The following is a 24380-nucleotide window of genomic DNA, read 5'->3' on the forward strand; positions in this document are numbered from 1 at the left end:
CAAATGCACTTATAATAAGTGTTTATGTATTATGTATTGTATGATACAGTCTGTAGTGTTGAATACTGTTTTTCTTTGGAACATTTGTGAGTTTTGATGATGCTGACTGCAGTTCTGTTATCTAACTGTACCAATATGCCGTAATTTGTTCAATGCAACAGTCAGTATGACAACATTACCTTTATGTACCAACAAAAGGATGTTTGAGTAAGAACTGTTTAGCTCTCCATTTCAGTATGATGGCTGGTTTGCAGATATTTGCCTATCTTTATTTACTTACTTGTAAGACAGTAATTACAGGTGGTGTTGTTGCAGTGTTGTTCACTCCTGTATCAAACAGACTTTGCCCTCAGCTCTCTTTTCGTGAAATACTTCACATTAAGTTATAGTGAGGTGACATTTGTTTTACTGCCAAAATGTGACAAATGAATTGTAGTAAATGAGGGCATTATTTGGCACTGAGTCATTGTGGGGAAATGACTTTCTCTTAAAGCAAACACTTCCCAGGAAACCACCCAAACACTTGTCTGCACTGCTAGTAAAATATTCTGCATTGAAGACTAAACAGAACCTTTACATTGCATAAACAGCACACTGAGAAAATCAATTTAAAGCTGAACACTTTAAAAGGGACACATTTGCTCTATCACCTGGTAATGGTTGTTAAAAAATATACATATAAAAACTTAAATATACTTGGAAAACATTTTGGCACTCCCTCAAAATGGGTTTCACATCAACTTAAAGGAAGTCCATGCTGTACATATTAAGAGGCTGCGTTAGTAATGCAAAAGTCTTTCTTTTATCCCGGTGTCGAGCTGCTTGTCCTATCTGTTGGCTACATCTGAGCCCTGTGTGGAGCAAAACACATAGTGAGGCGTGTTGTTGTGCATCACTTGGGAGCTCGGGGCGTTGCTGTGAGTTGGGCTACACACAGGATTGCAAGCGGGGTTACAGGTGTTTGTGAGCCTGCATAGGTACTCTGCGTGAACAGGCTTGTGGCTCTGCAGCACCCTGATAGCTTCGTCAACTTTGAACCACTTCCTCTTCCTTCCTGTGAAAACATTCAAGAGAGGACAAGGTCTGATCAACAGGTAGAGGTTTGGTGTTGTGCTCAATGACACTTGGATTATACTGAATGTTGGCCATCATTGGGATTGAGCCTGAGACCTTGTGGTTTGGAGTCTGCCAGAACGTCGGCTTCGGAAAAAAATTGTTGGATATAGCCTTCCTTATGCCATATTTCGACGATCGAACAAGCATTGTTTTAAGCGTACTGACCCTTTAAACGAGACGATGAATAAATAATAGATGATAATATATGGATAACTATAATCTGTACTGCCCCTCATTCATTTTTTTGCCCTCAACTTGTAGAATACGTTAGTACTATGACAGATAACCAAGATGAAACTGCCACTGCTCTGCAGCCCATGACAACTTCAGCAGTGTTACTGTGTGTCTGACTGAGCAGTGAGTACAATTGCTCAACAAGCAAAATAACCCTAAATTGCTAAACCACAATGTTATACAACACGCTCAAGGATAAACTGTTCAGCACATGTTGCAGTACTAAAGTCAGAGTGGAAATGGACATTCCTGACCTGCTTCAGTTAGTGTTTATAAAGCCCTGTCGCCAAACCTTCCTAAAAAAGCACCTTCCATAAAAACGATGTGTGTGTCCAATAAAGCGTCAGCTGGGAGTTATTAATAGTTTACTTCAAACCCGTCATCTACTCCCATTCAATTCAAAACAGCAGAGACAGCAAAAGGACTTTGCCGTGGCCTGTGATTATCGGAGGGCCGTGTGGGAGGGGAAGGGTTCGCCTACTTTACTGTATGTTGACACCCTGAAGTACACCACCGCTGGCCTTTCAGCAGAGGGGGAAAGTAAACTACACCAGCTCAGTCCCTGTGCCCGCGCAGGGCAAGAGAGGACAAGCAAGGAGGGGACTGTGGTGAGTGTTAATAACTGGAAAACAACTGGGCACAGTAAACATTCCTCCCCCTTGTGAACAGGCTGAACTCTATTTCTGTGGGTAAAGGGAGTCAATTATTACTATTTTCCAGACGAGTTAGGGATAGTGAACGAGTTACTAAGTCCCAAGAGATGCCTAAGGTTTGAAATGCCAAAGCCATTCAAAATCATTTGTGATCACATGCTTATACATGAGCCACATTAAGCGAAGAGATAAGGGGGGGTGACGATATTAGTTTTAGGGCTGAAACTGATTATTTTCTTTAATGATTAGTTTTGATTACAAAGAACCAGTTAGTGTTTTGTCTTAAAAATGACAAGCAATTAATGGATTATCAAATTGTTGCAGAGTCATCTTCTGTCGATGATTAATCACAGCTCTAATAAATTACCTCCAATACGACACCTCCTGATGTTTGAGAGAAATGGGACAAAATATCAACGCTGTGGAGCATACTTGCAGTGGTAGTTCATTTAGGAGGACAAATTGTTGCTAAGTGTTTTTTCGGTCAGTATTTTAGGACTGTAAACAATGTAGATCGGGTGGTTTGACTTTATTGGTATAAGTATTAGTCCAAGTTCCTCAATTTACAAAGGCATGACTCGAGGGACGCCCCAACAGTCTTTCGCAACCGTCACCTCTACTGTCAAAGAGACAACAAAATCAATTTAACTGATTGAGAGGGTGAGAGTTAGAATAACGTCTTTATGCCATTATGATTGTGCACAGAAATAGTATGACCTGTGTATTGATACGATTTACGCATAGATGGTTTAATTTGCCTGAAAATCTAAATATATGGGTTTGATAACCTCAATCAAATTAATTTAGTGTCAATAAACCCCTGGAACAGTGGCCGGGTTGGTTCAGTGGGTAGAGCAGGCGCACATATAATTAGAGGTTTATGCCTCGGCGCAGTGGTCCAGGGTTCGAATCCGACCTGTGATGATTTCCTGCATGTCTTCCCCCTCTCGGGTACTGACAGCCCCTTTCTCACCTAGCTGTCCTGTCGAATAAAGGCAGAAAAAGCGCAAAAAACTATCTTAAATGTTTTTAAAAAAACCTGGAACAAAACTAATTTGTTGCAAAACCCTTTTTTTCTGTGTGTGGGTAAATAACTGCAGCATAATTCATGCAAACGATCAGTTATACGATGACAAAATGAGACTTAAATGTAGAGGCATACCAATGTTAACAGAATCCTCCCAGTCTTCCAGTGTCTCCGTCACTATGAGGGTGTAGACGTACGTCCTGTGCTTTCTGTCTTTATTTTGCTGGAAAGGTTTAAATAAAAACACTACTTTATATCACTGCAATAAACTGTGTCAATGCAATGCAAGAAACACTTTCACATACAATGAAAGACACTATGTAAACACAGTACTGTTTCTTCATAGATGCAACATGAACAAAAACACTTAATCTGTCTAACTTGTACTGAGGACTTGTACTAGCAAAGCAGGATGCTTGCCTACATATTTTTTTATTTTTTTATTTAACATTTATTTATTCAGGGAAGGTTCACTGAGAGGCAACCTCTCTTTTGCAGGAACGCCGTGATCACATTCACAAAGTTGCACACATTCATACCTGGAAGCTGCCCAGTACAACCACAGTCTGATCAGCTGGCCACTGAGCAGCTCCACTGGAGCGGTTGGGGTTAAAGGCCTTGCTCAAGGGCACCTCAGTGGTGGTAATGAGGGTAATGGTCACAAGTTTGCTTCTTAACCTTTAGGCCACCACTGCCCCCTATATGTGTCGCAGGCATGATGGGAGGGTAACCAGCTGAGTTGATGCAGGATTTTAATCGGTATTATATCATGTATTATAAGCCCCATGAGGATTTTGAAGAAATTAGTTTGACACTTACCTCAAAAATCCCGAGTAGTCTGCCAAGCTTTCCCTTCACACCAGCCTGAACACACATGAAGAAAACTAATCAAGTGTCATCCAATACATTTACATCTTAGTGACAACACCGTGTTGTATTTTGACGGTACTGAACATTACATGTAACCCATATAGTAGATTTGTTCACTTATGTTCACAGGGACTGGTAAATTCGTACCAACAAAGCTGTCACTGTGCGATATTTTCACACAGCTGTTACATAGCGAGAACATGTGACCTGGTATTAAGAACAGCCTGTCTCTGTTTAGATATGTATGCACATTCTTAGTTAGGACACGGAACCCTGTGGCGCGAGCGGGTACCATCCCAGCATCGCCACGTGCGTGTGAGGCAGCATAGCAGAGGTGACCAGGTAGACCTAAACTTAGTCTGAGTGACAGGATGACGAGACAGCGGGGCTTAACACACGCACGGTGCACGAGTCAAGATCTGGTTCTGCTTATGCACAGCTTGTGACCGATATACTTCTTTTTAAAGACCACGGCCACTGAATTTAGCGGTGAAAACGTCAACAACATGTATCCTAGAGCAGTGGGTTCCAACCTGGGGATCGGGAAACCCACAACAAGTTCCAAAGTCAATGGAGATGATTAGTGGGGTAAAAAATAAGACAAGAAAATCAGCTTTAGAAAATGAAGTTTCATTATCCTATTGGATACTAAACTGATCACATACTGGTTTGACCTCTTCAGGGTGCTAACAAATATTCAAAGTCACTCTTTATTTTAACTAGTCACAAACTTATAGACAAACTATACCCTGAGATGACAGGTCACAAGAAGAGAGTGCTTAGATCCCATCCTTCTTTACAAGCAGAAAAGGAACCACCATACTAGTTTTTGACAATGAAGCTTATGAACTTGTGGAGCATGTTCCAAACCAGCAGATACCGGTGGCATTAATAATCAACTTATTGTTACAAATAAAATAAATAAGAATATCCCTGTTGCTAGCTGGAAGGCCCACAGAGGCACTCCAGGAGCTCATGGCTTGGTTTGGCCCTTGCTGTGTATTTCAGACTTTGCCTATCATGTTAGATCAGTTAGGATTTCTGGAACACCACAACAGACAGAGACAATTGCTGTGTCCAAATTCCATACTTCATACTGATTGTATACAGTATGTACTATTATACTTGTCTTTATAGTGTATTATATTGTTTTCGCAGTAAATATTCAAGACATCCACATACTTCACAAACATTACAAAATAAAGCAAAATTTCTTTCTTAAGATTGATGTTTTCCAAGATCTTTCTGAGGCAGTTTAACCACAATCTGCAATTTATTTTAATGTTGTGCAGCTGCAAGCAGCTACTCCAATTTCCTTTGTGCATAGCTTTGTGGTAAAATGGTCTACATCAACACACTTAAAAATCAAGTGTTTTTCAGTACATTATGCATGCTGTTCATTTTTGAGCATACTGTCACTTTTCCGCTTTTCCAGTTTAAACACATTACATACTCCTGCTTAGAACTAGTATGTAGTGTAGAACAGCTATGGTCTATAGTGAGGGATAACAAACCACGAAAGAATTATCACGGTTGTATTTGCAGTACTATGAGCAAGCACTTTTGTCAAAATGTCATCTGTGATTGTCTTAGTGATTTTACAAAAAATATATATCACAATTAAATTTGAAAATCGCCTGATAGGAAAGAAAACTCTTAGATCTGCACAAATGAAAACTATCATATTGACATTGATCTTGACACAGTGTTGCCTTGCAGGGTATTAAAGCAACATTATGTAACTTTTCCCGCTTCGGTCCACCTACAGGTTGTCTCATTGGAACTACAGCTGCAGCTAAACCTTACATAGCGTTGCTTTAATCATGACGTTTTGAATTGTTAGCTTGCCACTGTAGTTGGTGTGTAGCTCATCTATATTCAGGTACATGTCTGGCCTGGGAGGCACAGGATGTGGGTAACTAGAAACCCTCTCTAAATGTCACTGTCATACTTCAAAACCGTCAGCACACTACTATCCAAGGCAGAGGCTCACAGCTCACTCCACTCCAACTACCAGCAACCCCCTTTACTTAACCACAGAACAATCAACTGGCAATATATGTAGCATTGCCAAATATTTCCATCTCTCATCTGGATCTGGCTTATACAACACTGGGAGCATCTCATACTGCGACCAGTGACAGCAATACATTTCAAGAATTGTTGCAATACTCACTTTATGTTTATGATAATGATCATTTGTCTGTGCCACTAGTCTGTCAAAATCAATCAAACATAATCATAAATCTTCTTTTTTAAGAATGTGCAATACTGACCTGTCAATTATGTATTTTTTGCTCATGTTATGTAAGGTTTTAGGGTCATACCAGATTTTAGTTGGATTATTAACCACATTGACTGCCACTGAGTCTGGGTTTTAATAATGTTTCTCACATGCTTGTGCAAATTTCCAACATCTGAATCTTGGGGAGTTGGCTTCCCCACCAAAGACCTTTTGAATACATGAAATGCCCTAGTTCACAATATCCTTATTTGTTTACTGTTTATCTTCTACTTTCATTTACATAGCTTGTAAAAGCAATGCTGTTGATCATCTGACTCTCATTACTCACATGTTGGAAATTCCCACAACCAGTTGAGCTCAACAAAAACAAACTACTTTCACCTGCATTATCATGCAGCAGCATTATCACTTTGACTCCCTTAAAAATAAACAAAGCTATGATAAATTGGCAATCTCAAGCAAGTTGATTTTCAAATTTCATATTATTTTCATTTTTACACTAGCACAAATGGAAGCAGTGGCTCTCTGGGAGGGATAGAATCATCTAAATACATATGTATAGTATGCTTTGGAAATGGCCTGCAGCATCAAGAGTATGCAATCTGTAGGTAAACATGCAAAAACACTATGGATATTTAATGGTTTTACTGGCTGCTTCGAAGTAGTGTCAATCCCAAAATGTAGAAGAACAGTTGCATGATTCAGTGAGTGAGCTCACCTCTTCGTACACCTCCCTGACGGCGGCCCCACAGGGCTCCTCCTCAGGCTCCATTCCTCCTCCTGGCACGATCCATTGGTCTGGATGACGACTGCTGCTCACCAGTAGCACCTGCCAAGGAGAAAGGGCTTCGTCAGGACTCTGCCACTGAGTCCGGGGTGCCAAAAACACGCCAGCGGCATGCCCAAGTTTAGAGTCCGTCACCACTATGTGTCTGGTGGCAGCTGAGTGTGGTGATAGTCATTCAGCAGGATGTGTATCAAACATCTCGCATGTCATGCCAGTGATTCACTTCATTTACTTAATGCAATAAAAGCATAGTGTGGATTGGGCTGCTGAGCATGTCACGCCACATAATTAAATTGAGTGAATGAGAGTAAACTGTTGCACGATGTTCCTGCTTTAAAAGCACAAACACATACACATGAGAACAGCCACCTTTAGACTGAATATTCGTATGCCATTTTGGCGTGTTATCAAGATGCATAATCGCTTTGTAGCATGTGTATCAACGCCGTTTGGCCTCCATTGACTTACATTAACTTGCAATTGAGTGTCAATTTATGCCGTAGCGAGTAGTATGAAAGCCCAAAAATCTGCATTGGGAGGTTGGTTGGGGTGGTGGATGGGTCAAACACAGGACTTTCACCCAGGAGACCGGGGATCGTGTCCCGTGTGTCACGTTTCCTAAACCCAACAGTCGCTTTCTTCTTTTCCTAAACCCAACAGTCGCTTTCTTCTTTTCCTAAACCCAACCCCATTCTTTTCCTAAACCCAACCCCATTCTTCTTTTCCTAAACCCAACCCCATTCTTCTTTTCCTAAACCCAACCCTGTTCTTCTTTTCCTAAACCCAACCGTGCCGTTGTTCTTTTCCTAAGCCCAACCCGTCCACTGTACACGTGGATAGCTCCAAATGCAAAGTTCCATTCTGCCGTAGAGATACACACGGATAGCTCCAAATGCGTACAGATAACACGCCACTTGGCTTAAGAAAGTGGCGTATATGTTTACGCGAAGTCATGATATCACGTTGGTTGAAAATAAAATAAAAATCCTCTATGAAACTTTCCAACAAGTAACACTACAGTGGCCCATTTCAGCTATCATTTGTTTAAAAAATAATAAACAAAAAATTGGTTTTTAAAACCAGACAAAAATAAAACATTAAAAGCTTGAGGAGCTATTAAATATGAAAAAGAAAGATGACAAATCAGCATTCTAATCAGAAATAATCAAACTAAAGCCCCACAATAAATGTTTAACTGACCTCAAACACATGCTGTATAGTCCTCTTTGAGCATGGTGTCCCTCTAGAGATGCAGTCACTTGACCTTATACGTATGTAAAACACTATAGGTGACCACAACTTTCAACTGTCCCAGCAGAGGTTTCCCTACATTAAGATGTGTCTGCATTCCTCCTGAGACCTAATAGTGGAAGCTATTTAATTAATAGTGGCAGATTTGTGAAGAGCACTAATGATAACAACTTCACTGCCGTCTCAATTGCTATAGGTGGTCTCTATTGCACAGAAATGACAGTGATGAGTGAAACTTCATGCTGTGTGACTTGGCTTGGCTGTAATTCAATTCTGTAACAAAAAGGTCAGGCGTAAGATAAAACCAACAAACAGTGTCACTGTTAGATTCCTCAGTCAGCAACCTCATCATGAAAAAGCACACTATGGAACAACAACTAAAAACTCACAAAGAGCTCCTGTTTAATGGTCTACATGCTTTGGACGATAGACATAAATGCTTAAATGCATGTGGGTGTCTCTCTCTGGAGACCGTGTGGACAGAGTTGCCTGTGTTAAGAGAGTCACACGACTTATTCTTAACACAGGCAACTTTGTCAATACTTGTGTATGATACCAGGCCAAGTTAAAAGGGACAAGTGACTTTGCTGTCATGTAATCTGCCACAGCCACTTACTCACTCTAAAACCAGATCTTTAACTCACCGGTTCACTACCCTACTATTTATAGAGCAAAATATGGACACCAAAGGATGAAACAGAATGATGCATCCCTTGAGGCAATCCTGCCAATCCACCTTACTAATTTGATGTCTTACTTGAATCAGTAATGAAGCAGAACTTTACATAATACATTTCTTTCAGCTAATCTAGAAGACAGTGCCAATAAAAGTCATTCACCCCACTTGGAAGTTGTGTTTTATTGTCCCACAACATTGAGTCAAAGTAGATTTAAAGTGCTCATATCATACTCATTTTCAGGTTCATAATTGTATTTAGAGGTTATATCAGAATAGGTTTACATGGTTTAATTTTCAAAAAACACCATATTTTTGTTGTACTGCATATTGCTGCAGCTCCTCTTTTCCCCCTGTGTGTTGAGCTCTCTGTTTTAGCTACAGAGTGAGACATCTCACTTCTGTTTCATCTTTGTTGGGAGTCGCACATGCGCAGTAGAGTGGTGATACCCGACCTGAGCCCGAAGGGACCCGATAGGACCCGACGGGCCGGGCCGGGTTCGGACAGATATTTAGAAATGATGTTCGGGTTCGGGTCAGGCTCGGTCACATCAGCGCGATAAGGCATTTGTTGTAAAATGGTGCTGCGGCTCCTTTAAGAGAGCTCAGTGTGTGTGTGGAAAGTGTGCAGAAGAGAGATCGAGAAAGAGGAAGCAGACGTGTAGGTGCAACCGGAGCAGAGTTGGTGGAATAAGTTCAAGTTTTGTACACAGTGTGTGCGGTGTCCGAAATAAACCCCAGACTGAAAGCCAAGTTCATTCATTTGCTCACCAGAAACGTCGGCCCTGGAGGTAACGAGTCTCCCCTGGTTTTCTGACCACGCTCGGAAACGAAGCAATCAGGAAAGGTTAACACATTGAACATTTTAAATTAAACAGCTTATTAACGTGCGCTTGTTGCCCCGTGTGCGCTGATGCGCTCATCTGTTGACATTTCCGAATGCCTTCCTACAGTTGCTTAATAAAAGCGGGCTTTCCACACAAACAAACGTACGTGTGTCATTAGTATGAGAAAATAAATGAGATTTTAACTGTGTCGGACACGGGCCGGGCTCGGACAGAAAAATGCGGTCCGATCACCACTCTAATGCGCAGTAGCTAGGTAAGGACAACAAGCCAGTCAGAAGCAGAGTATGAGGGCGTGCACTTTAAGTTGGCTCATTTGACACCCTGTAAGGTCAAAGTGAAATCAGATTGCTACAAATTGATCTAAATTAATCATAGATATAGGCATCCATCCATCCATCCATCTTCATCCGCTTATCCGGGGTCGAGTCGCGGGGGTAGCAGCTCCAGCAGGGGACCCCAAACTTCCCTACTAATTTATTTAATGTCCAAAAGGGGTGTTACTAGTGGTCGACTGATATGGATTTTTCAATGGCCGATGCCGATATTTAGTGAGCAGGGCGGCCGATGGCCGATATAAATGCCGATATCGTGTTTTTTGTTCATCTGATAAAATACAATTTAATAATAATAACAAATGAGACAAAATTGCTGAACTTCAAATAAGCATTTATTTAACACCTTTATTGTCTGCTTTGTCTCTGTTTTTAGTTGTAGGCTGAAACTCGCAGCATAGTTTTGAAAACGCAGGAAAAATGTTGTCAAAACTTTCTGTTGTCATGTGGATGGCTCCTTAAAGGTTTCACACTTACACTTGCTTACCATGCCAAAAGCACCCCAAATGACAAATCTGATAAATGTTTTGTTCATCGGGCCAAGGAGTGGGGGCTGGGGACGCCCATACAATAGTTTTTCGATCCCTGTAAGTAAGCCACACCAGGCATCGGCTGATGCCTGTTATCTTAAAATGGCAATAATCAGCCCGATTAATCGGTCTTTCACTTTGTATTAAACTGTATGTGGCATTCATGTGTTGTGAAGAGTTTGCTGCTGATGACTGATGATGTGATGGTAAATAATAGCGGCAGGGGATGAGAGCAGAGTCTCATTTGAGTCTCTGCACCAAATCCACACAACACACACATGCATGCCCAATTTTACACAAACGCCACGTGAAGCACGTAGGCACTTCCACGTACGCAACTACTCACAAACACACACACACACACACACTCCCAGCCAAAAGGCTTTTCGAAAACCACTGGATCAGCAGTCGCTTTTCTGTATGACAACAAAGAGCTTAGCAAAGGAGATTAATGACTCCAACAGGCATCACCCCAACAGGCATCACACACCTCAGTGAGAGCTCAGAGTCAGGAGTGCCTTCACCGCGCACATCCACATCAGCTTTAAAGGGGATCAACATCCGATCATAATACAGCTAAGATACTGTTGACAGATATTATCCTCAGATAAATGTGTAATGCATAAAACATAGTTATTTTACCCACATTTGTGATGTATTTTGATATATCTTGTCAATATTAATGATACACTGATTTCAACCATACTACCAAGCCAAAATCCTAAATTTGATAATCATTTTCTACTAGACTGCATTATATTGTGAGACCCACTGATTAACTGGAGACACGTTTCTTATTTCCAGCATAATTACTAGTAACAATACTTTAAATGCCATTTACAGCATGATATATGGTATAAAGATTAGAAACATATGTAATAGTGTTATTTTCCCTTGAATTGAAGATGAATTGAAGGTGCATTATTTTTCTGAGTACAAACAAAATGAAGTTATGCTGTCTAGTATTCTTCCGGCAGACCTTTTCCTGTCCTCCTGCACACCAGCTGACATGTAGAGGAAGTGACTGTAAACCAGGCATGCAGACTGGATGGATAGTTAACCACATGAAGTGTGACATATGCAATCAAAGCACAGACAGCGAGAATAAAGGACGAGATCAGCATGGCATGTGATGGGAGACCATTTCATCATCCTCCAGTGCAATCAACAATATTCAAAGTGACTTTTAGCATATGTCAGAGTGACTTTTAGCATATGTCAGCACTCGAGCAGGGGAGAGAGAGAGAGAGAGAGAGAGAGAGAGAGAGAGAGAGAGAGAAGAGTGATGGGGAAGAGGAGGGTGGGAGCAGGAAAGCAAATCTGTCAGGGGGACAGCAAGTGCCTGCACCTTGTTTCTATAAATCGCAGCTGATAGGTCACTTGGTGTTTAGCACACAGTGTAACACTCAACCAGCCCCTTACGACCCCACTCCCCCTATCAAATGTGGTCCTGAGATGGGCTGCCATCACCAGGCAGACACGTTGTGATCTAGGACAACCGCTGCCCCCAGTGTATAACTTGAAGACTAAATAACTTCCATACCAACTCAGTCTTAATTACTACCAACTAAAAAAAAAATTTGGTAGCATCAAATGAAAATAAAGGTTCTGGAAATGTGCTTACACTCTTTACATGCTTATTTCAGGAGTTTATGTTAGCTGCAGAATGAGTCTAATGGGAGACATATTCAAACATGGTCATTGAGTTTAGTGTGCATATACTGTAAAATTCCTCATCAACCTTTAGATGGCAGGATGCATTTGATATTAGTATTTGTATTATTATTAACATGTCACATTTGATGTTCAACTATAGCAACCCTCTACTTTAATTTAAGGAAAGCATGTTTGAGTGGGTTTGTGCAAACTGAGCAGATGTAGTCCTGCTGCCTATGCTAATTTTGCTGTATGGCACATAGTTTAATACAGACTAAATAGGAATGGATGAGACAAATGTTGCAGCACTTAATGGACATCATAAAACAGTTTTGTGATTGTTCAGTTTCATGGTTGCATATTGGATATTGTAAGAAATGCAGCAGCAACAGAGTGAGTGAGTTGCCTGGTGCCTCAGCAAAGGATGAGTGATCACAATGACATACGTTGATAATGAAATGACCCTGTACAATAACCACATCAGTTAGAAAACAGATGCCACCCATGTGCATAAATGTACAGTCGGCTAGATGCAATGTTTTATAATGGTAGATGGTATTAAAAGGCCGAGGTGTATTACATACCCAGGTGACACTAAAGTTTATACTCGCATGCAATATTCGACCTATGAAATACATCTGCGGCTGAACGAATATAACCAAATAAATTATTGAGGGTGCAGGACTGTCAGTGGCAATACCTCGGCCAGCACAGTTTGCACTTCCAGGACACAATGAGGATGCCTGTCTTTATGAATTAAGAGTTATATGGATTTCCTCCTGGACAGGAAATGAAAAGGATGGTCTCCTGCTGAGTGCTGGTTACAGTGAGTGCCAGCTTGTTGTTTGATAGGTCAAGTATTTTGAATTTTAGCCAAGTTATGTTCACCTCTGCCCAACACCTCAATTAAAGAAATGGTTAGGAACCTCACACACAATGTTAAACTGAAACTCTGTATGGCATGTCTGTTAGTACAGTGTACACAGATAAAGCAGGGTACTGTATCATAGCCAGAGTTCAAACTTTAGCCGTCGACGGTCAGCTCTTACCTCGTCCTCCTTCTCGTTTTTAAAACACAAACACGCCGCCCTTCTCTTGAACCCTTCGCCGTCGTACGTCCTGGTCTGGTTGGGCTTAAACTTCATCATTTATGTCTCTAGCTAATCGTCGAGTCCCCGAAAGACAATGTCAGGAATAGCGAAATTCTGGATTCAACCAGACGCTGAGTAAAGTGGCTTCGGCTGTCCCGGGACGGGAGAGTGGAAGAGCAGCAGCGGCGTATATCCCGAAATACTCCCCAACTTTAAACTTCTTCAGATAGTCCCAGTTACAAAGTGTGTACTCGGTTCATACATTCCTGGACAATGTCAGACTGCTTCTGGCCGTATATTGTACCTCCCATGGTGGTTATAGTGCCGCTATCAACACGCATGATTCAACACAGTCGGTCCTATCTGTGGTCGGTGAGCTGCTACCAGCTGACCTGAGAGCTGCGCAACAAGCTAGCTACCTGTCCGCTCCCACGTTACGCTCAGTTTCTTGTTCATCGTTAACAAGGCGATTAATAACCCAGACGTGGATCAAGTGTCTTTATACAGCTGCCAGCTTCACGCGGCCGTAGTTTTCATGAACAACGTCGCATCCGTGAGTGATGCTTTTCTCAGAATTACGAATGCTGCTTTCAAGTGCCGCTCTTGATATCTTAAATTCCTAAACTGAGATACTTTGAAGGTAATTTGAGTGTCTTTTTTAGCAGTTTTATTGAGTTTTTAAACATTATTCTCCATCCCATACATTTAACAACAATGTCTTAATTTTCCCCACACTTTTATCTCCTGTTATATATATATAGGCTATAGGTAGGGTATTATTCCTTTCCACATTCCCACATCTACAGAAACAAAAACAAAATAGGCCTACCCAAAATAAACAAATAGGCCTATATATAAACATAAATAGCCCAAATAAACCGTGTCTCAACATTTACTGTTTACTTTTATACCAGAAATGACCTGCTGCCCTAACTCATATCTTGGCAGCCAAGGTTCATGCGCTAAAAAAAATCTTTACCAATCGTATTTGGATTATCATGATTACCAAACTTCCCACAGTAACTGAAGGGGTCGTTCCCTGCAGTTTTAAGGTCAAGCATTAACAGACCTATATCCACTAACACTGAAACGTTTAGTTCAGTGCAGCAGTCTGGTCTGGTGGTGCTAACACTCACTGGTAGCGGTTATTTACAGCAGCATGCTTCTTGTATGTATTGCTGCTGAGTATACACAGGTATACATGTTAGTTACAAAGCTCAGGGCTTCCCTCTAGTGGATGTGGACTGTATTTAACCCTTGTGTGGCGTTCATATTTTTTGTTACACAGCCAATGTTCCCGGGTCTGGTGGACCCACCACATTATTAGGCTTTTAAATCAATACAGCCATAAGAATTTATGTAAAAATACTAAACAGATGTTTATTTTAACTCAATTACCAATGATATATACATCATGTATGGTTCATATTTGCCATTTACCCCTGTGAGATCACATTTATGATCATATGATCATTTTCGTTTTTTGTGAAAAAATAAATAAATAGAAACAAGATTTTGATGATTATCGGTGCTCATTTCTTAGAACTTAATCAGAACAGGTGAAAGTGCTTGAAATGTAACAATTTTGTAACTTTGTGTGGGAATAGCAGGTGCAGAAAGACAACATTCCCGTACATAGACACACTCAGACATGCACACATACAGACGCACAGACACACAGCAGGCCCAGTTAGGAAGAGGACACAGTCAAGTTTCATAGCACCTACAATTATTACACAGTTATTACACTCGGGTCCAGTAGACCCGAACACCTCATATGTAATATGTGTAGGGGGGGGTGTACCGTGTGCAGTCATTGAAAAAAAAAAATAATAATAATAATTATATATATAACATATGTTTTATGTTCTTCACAGAAGTTTGAGTTAGAAGAAATAATAAATAGCATTTTTTTCTTTTAGCAAACATTGAAAACGGGTCCCACACACCCGAACACAATACAAGGATTAAGCCACAGGATGTGTTCAAGGGTGAACATGTTTCGAGGTGTTAGAAGTGACAATGTCTGATTAGCTGGATGTGTATTTTCATTGTAGACTTTTCAAGGCTGTCCACAATCAGGACGTGGTTGACATTCAGAACTTTAGGACACTGATATCTGATAGAAAGCCAAGAAAAGTGCTTTTAAAATAAGAGAGGGCTTTACTTAAAAAAAAATTATATATATTATTATATATATATATATATATATATATATATATATATATATATATATATATATATACTAAAGCCCACACTCAATGCAGCACTATGGCTCACATGAGGATTAAAATGAACCATACCATGCTCGCTTTGCACAGATAATTATTAAAATGTCAGGGGCATGGGAGCATGCAGGCTACAATTTTCTCTCTGAAGATTCCTTTGAACGTAATCTGACTGGAACAGTCATAGTTCACTGGAAAGGAGGGAGGTAACAACTGCTGATTAAATAAAAATGGGATTTTAGCTAAATAGTTATAATTACCAGAGGTATGTTATTAAAATACTGCCACGTTACCGGTTTCATGAAAAGCAGGAAAATTAATGTTTAGTACAAATTTAACAAGAAGTGACAATTCACACAATAAGCGGCATAAATTGTTCTGAATGGTATTAACTGATAGTAATTATTAGTTATAGTTATACTTAATTTTTTCATTTTCCTGTGTTTAGAACCTGCATGTACACGGTCTAAAAATAAATAAGTTTTGGTGAAGTTACAGCCTTTCTTAGTGGTTGAAAGTAACACTAGTACTGCATTTCATGACTGTAAAATGTTGAGGTACTTGAACTGTCTGAGTATTACAATTTACCAACTTTCTACTCCTATTTCACAATATTATACTATTGTATTGTACTTTTAAGTCCACTACATATATACTACATTTACTTGTTTCTTAAATTTAAACTAAACATACGATGAACTTAGAAAGTCCTGCACACCCACACAGATGTTTACACTTATCATGGCTGATTAGACCTCAAGTTGAAGTTGAGCTATGATGGGAATTATTTAACAAAATCCATGTTAATAACTGATAAAGGTTTGACCTGACCCCCCCCTCCTAATCAGGCAAAATACACTCACCTAAAGGATTATTAGGAACACAATACTAATACCGTGTTTGAACCCCTTTCTCCACCACCAGCCTGCACAGTGGTATTCTGACTCTACCATCTGAATGTCTCAACAGAAATCGAGACTCATCAGACCAGGCAACATTTTTCCAGTCTTCAACTGTCCAATTTTGGTGAGCTCGTGCAAATTGTAGCCTCATTTTCCTATTTTTAGTGGAGATGAGTGGTACCCGGTGGGGTCTTCTGCTGGTGTAGCCCATCCGCCTCAAGGTTGTGCGTGTTGTGGCTTCACAAATGCTTTGCTGCATACCTCGGTTGTAACGAGTGGTTATTTGAGTCAAAGTTGATCTTCTATCAGCTTGAATCACTCAGCCCATTCTCCTCTGACCTCTAGCATCAACAAGGCATTTTTGCCCACAGGACTGCCGCATACTGGATGTTTTTCCTCTTTCAGACCATTTTTTGTAAACCCTAGAAATGGTTGTGCGTGAGAAACCCAGTAACTGAGCAGATAGTGAAATAAACCAACAACCATGCCACGCTCAAAGTTGCTTAGATCACCTTTCTTTCCCATTCTGACATTCAGTTTGGAGTTCAGGAGATTGTCTTGACCAGGACCACATCCCTAAATGCATTGAAGCAGCTGCCATGTGATTGGTTGATTAGATAATTGCATTAACGAGAAATTTAACAGGTGTTCCTAATAATCCTTTAGGGGAGTGTAAGTGACATGCATGTGTCAAATCAAGAATTACACCCAGACAACTATTTATTTATTAATCAACAGATTTTATTTACAGAACATAAAGGTATGCAGGTGGACTGTTTCATAGCATTCTGAGAGCAGGAAAACATTTCCTCCCCAGATTAATAGAAATAACAGTGAATTGAATACCGACTTTTCAGCCAAAGACCAATCACGACAGTTGAGAGTCAAGCCTTCAGTGACCTTTTAGAGTTTAATCCCGTACCAACTCAGCGTCTCCTCTCATACAGATCAGTCCCTCAGTACCCCACACCCCACCCTATCCACCACTGCTCTCGTCATCAAACAACTGACAGCTTAAATGTAACCACTGCGTTGTGAAATAAATGCCAATGGAATAAGTGAACCACTGAGTCTTGTACAGTAGCATTAAACTGTGATGACATATTGGGGGGAAAAGCAAGGTAATTAGTATGGCAATAGCAAGAAAGATTCACATATAAAAGACTGGATATATTAAAACGTGTGCTAAAACTAAAGAAAGGTCCACAATGTCCACCCTACCCTCCACACTCTCCCGTGCCATCCACAAGCCTATAGTGAGAGAGTGGTTGAAAAAGTTAATGTGACAGGCTCAGTTTGTTTTTAGTCATATTATTTTGTATTGAATACAGCCAGATATGACTTAAAGAAGAAGCAGGGCTACGATATACTATGCGTCCTGCTGGGCCATCTACACGGCACAAAACTCTGGTTGGTCGGCCTCCAAGTGAGTGTCTAAATACAGTGGGCTAGTAGTAGTTAGCTGCTTTTTTTTTAATTTTTTTTTTTTAAACATAACAGCAACACGAGAAACCAAAGTTAAAAGAAACGTGAAAAGTATACAATATTGAACGCATCTAGTCAGGCTCCAGGGCCCCCAAACTCACACCCCCACCCCAAAAAAATAAAATAAAATGTGGGACGTAGGACACGCCCCCCTCCCCCCTGAAACGTGCTCGTTAAAGCAGCAGTTGGCAAAAGCTTCCCAAAATCAATGGACAAAGAAAGCCAGGTGAGTAGATCTAAACCCTCTGCCCATGCATTTCAACAGTGAGTAAGGACAGGACGAGTCATTTCATTACTAGTGCGCATTTAAATCACCAATTGTCAGCAGTTGTTTTTTCCTTTACCATATATTCACGTTTATTTTATATATATATATATATATATATATATATATATATATATATATATATATATATATATATATATATATATATATATATATATGTTTATATATGTTCAAGACGGTGTCCTTTAAATGTAAATGAAGTAGGAAGAGGTCTTGGCAGAGCATAAGGAATCGCACTTGATTTCCACTTGTTGAGCTGCTTTACACTTCATTTCTGCTTCCAGCATAAAGCCTGGTCCATGACCTGGCTGCAAAGTTAAACAAAACAACAACTGAATATGAACATGAGTTACGTCAAATTATTCACCAATATGGCCATTTTTATTTTTTTGTACAAAGCTTGCATTAAGACTCCCACACACCAAAATTCAAGCAATTCTAAAAAAAATTCACTTTTTTTCACTTCATGATAAAATTGGGAGACGCAAATGAAGTCGCCTTATTGCTGCTTGCAGATTAAATTAGGTTTTATTATTGCCTTTACTGCAATAACCTCATTTTATGCCACTGTATCCAGTCAACAGTTAGGACATGTTTATCTTCTAAAAGTTTTTAAAATGAAAACAATCTTTTGAGTACATTTTTTTGTGATCATTACAGTGTTGGAGTGTTGTAGTTTCACCACATTTCAGTAACTGAGAAATACAGTATACAATAAGGATATGATACAAATAATTCTAGTTAAGCTAGTTTAGAAAAAAAAACGAAGTAATATGATACCAAACACAAAAACCTGCCTTAAAAAGCAAAGTAAAATCGTATTTAGTGTTATACTGGTTTGTTCCTGTGTGTGTGTGTGTGTGTATTTAGACTGGATATTCCTATAATCCAAATGACGATGGAGAAAGGGAGAAATAGGCAAGAGCTGGATGGAAAGTGTAATAAACCCTCTGTTGACCCTCTCACCTGTTTCTATGGCTTCAACTTCATTGGACTTCCACTTCTCTGCAACGTCATTTGCAAGGGGATCATCAGGGTTGGGTGCACTTAGTAACGCCTGGATTGACAGCAGCACTGTGCGAATCTGCAGAGCTGGTGACCATTTATCTGACAAAATGAAGATTAGATGGATTAATAAGACTAAAATTGAGACCAAGAAAAGCAGAGGGACAATAGAGTGTTTTAAGCTGCAGGGGCAATGAAGAGACAGTGCTGATATGCAGTAGTAGTGGCACAAAGCTCCAGTTAGGGGCCACAAGTGTAACGTAAGAGGCCTTTGATCTTTTGAGCAAGATGAAATTGGCAAATCCCTCAATTCATTGACAGGCCAAACATTAGAGGACAGAATACATACAGGCTTTCCTACAGTAACAAGCCTGATTCAACTGACCAAAAACAGAACAGGGGAAAAGACATTTTCTGTCAGTTGACAACGGGTCCTTTAAGGTAAAGCACCATGTATATCCCACATAGCTAGCCAAGCATAAACTGGGACATTACAGAGAATTGACTTACCTTTCAAAATGTCTAGACATATTCTCCCCAACTTGTCTACATTGGGGTGATATATTTTGGTCATGAAGCGCACTTTCGGAGCAGCCATGGGATATTCCTCTGGTAAAAAGAGCTCGAGTTTAAATGTGCCCCCCTCAAAAGGTGAGTCCTGAGGTCCACAAATGATCACATGAAAGTAGCGGGCATTGCCTTCATCTGGCTCTGCCTCGATGCCTGGGACAGGCTCTGCAATCAAACGTTGAGTTTCCTGGTACAGAAAAAGACAGAGAGAAAAAAAAGAAAAGAAAAAAAAATGATGCTAGTCCAACCATATTTCAAGTCATTGCCACAAAGTGCTTTCACTTTGCACTGCAAAATGCACTGTCACTACCATAATATGGCTATTCAGGCAGAGATGCTTTTGAACTCTATATTTCAGTAGCTGGGATTTATAGAGATCTAGGCTACACATGTATCAAGCATTACAGTTCAACTAACTGGAAACGACAATACTGGAAACAATATATGCATATCTTATTAAGTGAAACATCCTTTAGGAATTTGTATTTGATATTAGTAAAACTTGTTATTAAATTCAACATTATTCATTCAAAAGATTTATAAAAGCCCTTGCCCACACCTGAGAGCTGCCAGAAAGTTGTGTCACTATTACATATTATAGAGCTGTTAGGCAGGAGGTGGACTGTAGTCTGCTTGGCTGTTATCCTTTTAACACAGAGGGGAGGGGGGCTTTGACTGCAGTGGTGGCTCAATGCTGAAGACTCTCTGTGCACTATATAACTGTCTTTTTAGAGGTGACACTGACTCAGCCACCGCGCCACACGAGACCACTACTTTCATACCCATCAGCCACTGCAGCAAGGCTTCTCCCAACTCATAGTGACAGCCACGTGACCTACAGAAACACATCTTTACTGTTAAAGAGGAACATCTCTTGTGGTATGCACGAGGCAGCATGAGAGTGACGCACCTGATAAGAGGTCTCTAACAAGAAAACTACATTCAAGCTTGCTAGTATCCACATGCACGTTGTCAGTATAAATGATAAACTGCAGTGTTCTCTACTCTTCTTCACTGTACATTCACCATTCTCCAAACTGTGGTGCTGATAGTACAAGTATCTGTATCTGGTCTATGAGGGCCTTTAATTTCCCAATCTAAAAACCAAGTATCCCCTTGTGCCTGTTTGAAATGCAGCATTGTGCAATAGATGCATCGCTCATCACAACAACAGAACAATAAATAAATAAATAACTATGGATTAAAAAAAAAAATAGCATCAAATAAAGTTTGCCAACAGCCGGCACCCTTGTTTTGGGCATTCTTTTCCTGAATGCAACAGAGTGAGATTCCTGAAATGTTTCAGATAACCCACAGACAAAACCACACAGTGAAAACACAGACGGGAGAGGGGCACCCAGTCCCAGTCACACGCTCTGAGGGCTCAAGGGCTCGGTCTGCTAAGTACTGTTCCCAGCCCTTCCACCTTTTCCCACCAACACTAGTCCCCAGTCTGCTTACTCACCCACCTGTGCAACCTTCTATTAGACTAGGGCTGGACGACTTTGAAAAAGTATCAAATTCCGATTGTTTTGACAGATATTGCAATTACGATATGATTTGTGATATTATAGGGAATGATCATTTGTACATAATTATTCTCATTTTTATTGAAAATCGTTAAAATGATTAGGCCTATTGCGTGATTTTTGTCGGGATCTGTATCAAACAAAGATGTTTTCTTAAGTCTGTAGAATATGATGTGTAGGCCAGGACATCTCTGCAGCGCAACAATATTTAATTTTAAATGGTATTTTGGCACACATTTTACCTTTAACAAATGCCTCTTGCGATTTAAAAATTGCAGTAGGCCATATTGCGATTTTGATCAAATTTCGATTCATTGTGCAGTCCTATCTTAGACACCATTCATGTTCCGATATTGCTCTCTCTATAAACTCAATACAGGCTAAGCACTATTCCTTTACCAATCATAAGATGTAATTTCAGTGAATATGCACAAAAGCAATGAATGTTATTTGTAAATACACAAACTTACAGCAAGGGCACTTTAACGGTTCCCCAAAGAAAAAGGAAGGGGTAAGTGGCATCTGTAAGGCTTGTCAATCAAAAAACTAAATTAAGAATCAACTAATAAAATAGTGGGTTTACAAATAGAAGACTTTCAGCTTTTGCGTTTCATAAGATTATAAATGACATATTTGGGGATTTGTGGCTGCTGGTCAGACAATGGAAGCAGCATCAACACATTACCCTGGTATCTGGGAACTTAAGTTTTTTTTTTTTTACATTTTATAGACCAAATGATTAATCATTTAATTCATATTAATGAATAATGAAAACATTAAGTGCAAACCTAACTGAAATCATAACTTCTGATCACATAAGATAAACAACACAACACAGTTTGCCAAGTAATCAGAGCTCCTCTCAAATCCTGTGTGTCCTCTAAAATGTCATAATAGCGTAGAGATAAAAATGCAACTACGGTTTTTGTCCTTACTTGTGAACACATTTTCGCTGACTACAATGGCTGTCATGACATTAGCCAGTTCTGGTACTGTAATTATGGGTTTGCATTTAGGAGGTGCAGGAAATAGAAGGCAGTTGTCAAGCGACACTGTATAATATTTATTCAAAGGCTGGGGATGTAGCTAACTAATTAGCATCTTTAAATATATGCTGTGCAAACATCTTACTTGTGGTTAGATGGCGCACATCACTTTCTGATGCTTGAGTCGGTGAGAGGTCTGCAGTGGAAGTTATTTCTGATCACAGGCGCAAACTGTTGACCCATATCACTTTGTTAGGTTACCACATGTACGACTAAGATATGGTAACGTAACTACTAGCTAACGTTTAACTCCTAGTTGGCTAATGGCACACTTAGCCAACTAAGAACTTGACTAACTTAGCTAAATGAAAAGACGAAACGCTGTCAAAAGAAACGAGGCAAACATCCAATATTAGGTAAATTCATGTATGCTTAGCTAAATGAAAATTATAAATACGGAGAGTATCAGGCTACCAGGCTAGCTTTAGCTTGTTCCTGTTTTAGTTTTTTTTTTATTATCGTCCAAACACAAGCTAACAAACTAGCCAGGGTTAGCACAGTTAGCCAGCACAACACTTTGATCAGTAGCAACTGGAGAACACTTGTCCTTGTAAAGTATATTTAGAAAAGACCAGCCCCTCACACAGTACATTAATCTGCAATTTTCACGAAGGGTTGATGTATTTTTAACCCACCGTGTCTCGGTGTATCTGGGCACAGGAAAGAAACGGAAGTTAATTTAGCAAACTAGCGCTAGCGAGCTGGATGCTAACGTTAGCGCAAAGAACTGGTAATGAGCAGAGCACTGGGACTTTAGACTGTTTAAGTACAATGTTGGCCATGATAGAAAAGTGACACATGATGCTGCTTAAAGTGCGAAATAATTACCTTAAGGATCCTACGGGGCAGTCCTGCCATCTTGTCTTAAATGCAGGGTTTCAGCTGTGCCTCCTCTCTGTCGTTGGCATTGACAGCAAACACACGTCTTCCGGGTTCTCTGCGTCATAGCAGTGGATGGACAGGAGCACTGACTGGGAATCAAACCCAGTTGAAAATGTTTCCTTGAGCTCTGTAAAAACATACTTAGAGTCCATAGAAACTGCCAAAACCACGAGCGCAGAGCAGAACTCAGCCAATTCCCCCTCTTAATTTAAATTTAAGGACAATCACATTTTGGAACCACTTGATCAAGTCAGATAAGATTCCCACCAATACAGAGCAAAATACTATATTATATAGTATGTAGTAGCCTGTATAGGCTACCTAGAAAAGTGAAACTATCTGAACCCAGATAAAAATACCTGGAATGGAACAAATGAGGGAATCATTTTCACATGTCAAAGTGATGCTATGAAAATAATTTCCAACTCACAAGTAAAACAAATAGGCCTAGCTTAGACAAAGATAATAAAGATATTTCAAGCAGTGGAAAACAGAAAGCCAATCAAAAAACTAGAATGCTATCATTTAGTGGACAGAGAATTTCAGACTAATTCAAACCCTTCTGGGAGAAGACAGCACTACAGTAGAACTGGCAGGAGAATATGTTACTGCATGCCACAAAGCAATACATATTTTTGCTTTGGCAACATGTTTATAGCATAACATCATGCCAATAAAGCCAATAAATACATACAAATTGTAGCTATGTACCTATAGCTAGCTTTATCAATATAAAGGATACACATATACCAACAGATACATCAGACTATGCTTAATAGCACTGCAATTCCTTATGGTAAGCACAATTTGTATATTCACTTTCACCATATTAATTGGAAATTTGGTCTTAATAAATATTTTGTCACAAAGTCAGATAAATATATTTTCTGAGAAAGTCCAAGAAATATATTTAACAAACTAAAGAATAATGATACTTCTGAATTCTCTGGATTTTGTGATATATTGGCAGAGAAACAATTCATTTATTATAAATGTATTTCTGTGAAAAGTTTTTGAACTGATGTGGAACATGCATTTGAAATGCTTTCTGTGGGATAAAGATTCAGTTAGAGAAATGCTGAAAACAGATTTTATGAAAACGACAATATGGACAGAAGTCATGTGTTTATT

The 24380-nt window shown here is 39.8% G+C and overlaps 2 protein-coding genes across 2 annotated transcripts; both read right to left on the reverse strand.

The window, feature by feature from the left end:
- Positions 1 to 21: 21 nt before the first annotated feature.
- nudt4a (nudix (nucleoside diphosphate linked moiety X)-type motif 4a) lies at positions 22 to 14007 on the reverse strand. The gene is made up of 5 exons (XM_078256718.1): positions 13275 to 14007; positions 6864 to 6974; positions 3850 to 3894; positions 3166 to 3253; positions 22 to 1054 (listed from the first exon to the last, which is right to left on the reverse strand). Exons 1-5 carry the CDS (start codon positions 13371 to 13373, stop codon positions 828 to 830), a joined length of 570 nt encoding a protein of 189 aa, XP_078112844.1. The 5' UTR covers positions 13374 to 14007; the 3' UTR covers positions 22 to 827.
- A 4365-nt stretch (positions 14008 to 18372) lies between these two features.
- ube2na (ubiquitin-conjugating enzyme E2Na) lies at positions 18373 to 23308 on the reverse strand. The gene is made up of 4 exons (XM_078256719.1): positions 23196 to 23308; positions 19733 to 19979; positions 19184 to 19324; positions 18373 to 18525 (listed from the first exon to the last, which is right to left on the reverse strand). Exons 1-4 carry the CDS (start codon positions 23223 to 23225, stop codon positions 18479 to 18481), a joined length of 465 nt encoding a protein of 154 aa, XP_078112845.1. The 5' UTR covers positions 23226 to 23308; the 3' UTR covers positions 18373 to 18478.
- Between the last annotated feature and the right edge of the window lie 1072 nt (positions 23309 to 24380).

Source organism: Sander vitreus, chromosome 8 (genome assembly GCF_031162955.1).
Source record: "Sander vitreus isolate 19-12246 chromosome 8, sanVit1, whole genome shotgun sequence".
Lineage (NCBI taxonomy): Eukaryota > Metazoa > Chordata > Actinopteri > Perciformes > Percidae > Sander > Sander vitreus.

What these genes read in the sequence shown, in the direction of transcription:
- ube2na (XM_078256719.1), bottom strand. Translation starts at nt 23,225, where the DNA reads ATGGCAGGACTGCCCCGTAGGATCCTTAAG. An exon ending in TGCCCCGTAGGATCCTTAAG is followed by an intron (nt 19,980 to 23,195) that starts GTAATTATTTCG and finishes TTTCTGTACCAG; the next exon opens with GAAACTCAACGTTTGATTGC. An exon ending in AGTTGAAGCCATAGAAACAG is followed by an intron (nt 18,526 to 19,183) that starts GTGAGAGGGTCA and finishes TTAACTTTGCAG; the next exon opens with CCAGGTCATGGACCAGGCTT.
- nudt4a (XM_078256718.1), bottom strand. Translation starts at nt 13,373, where the DNA reads ATGATGAAGTTTAAGCCCAACCAGACCAGGACGTACGACGGCGAAGGG. An exon ending in AAAACGAGAAGGAGGACGAG is followed by an intron (nt 6,975 to 13,274) that starts GTAAGAGCTGAC and finishes TCTCCTTGGCAG; the next exon opens with GTGCTACTGGTGAGCAGCAG. An exon ending in TCAGGGAGGTGTACGAAGAG is followed by an intron (nt 3,895 to 6,863) that starts GTGAGCTCACTC and finishes ATGTGTGTTCAG; the next exon opens with GCTGGTGTGAAGGGAAAGCT.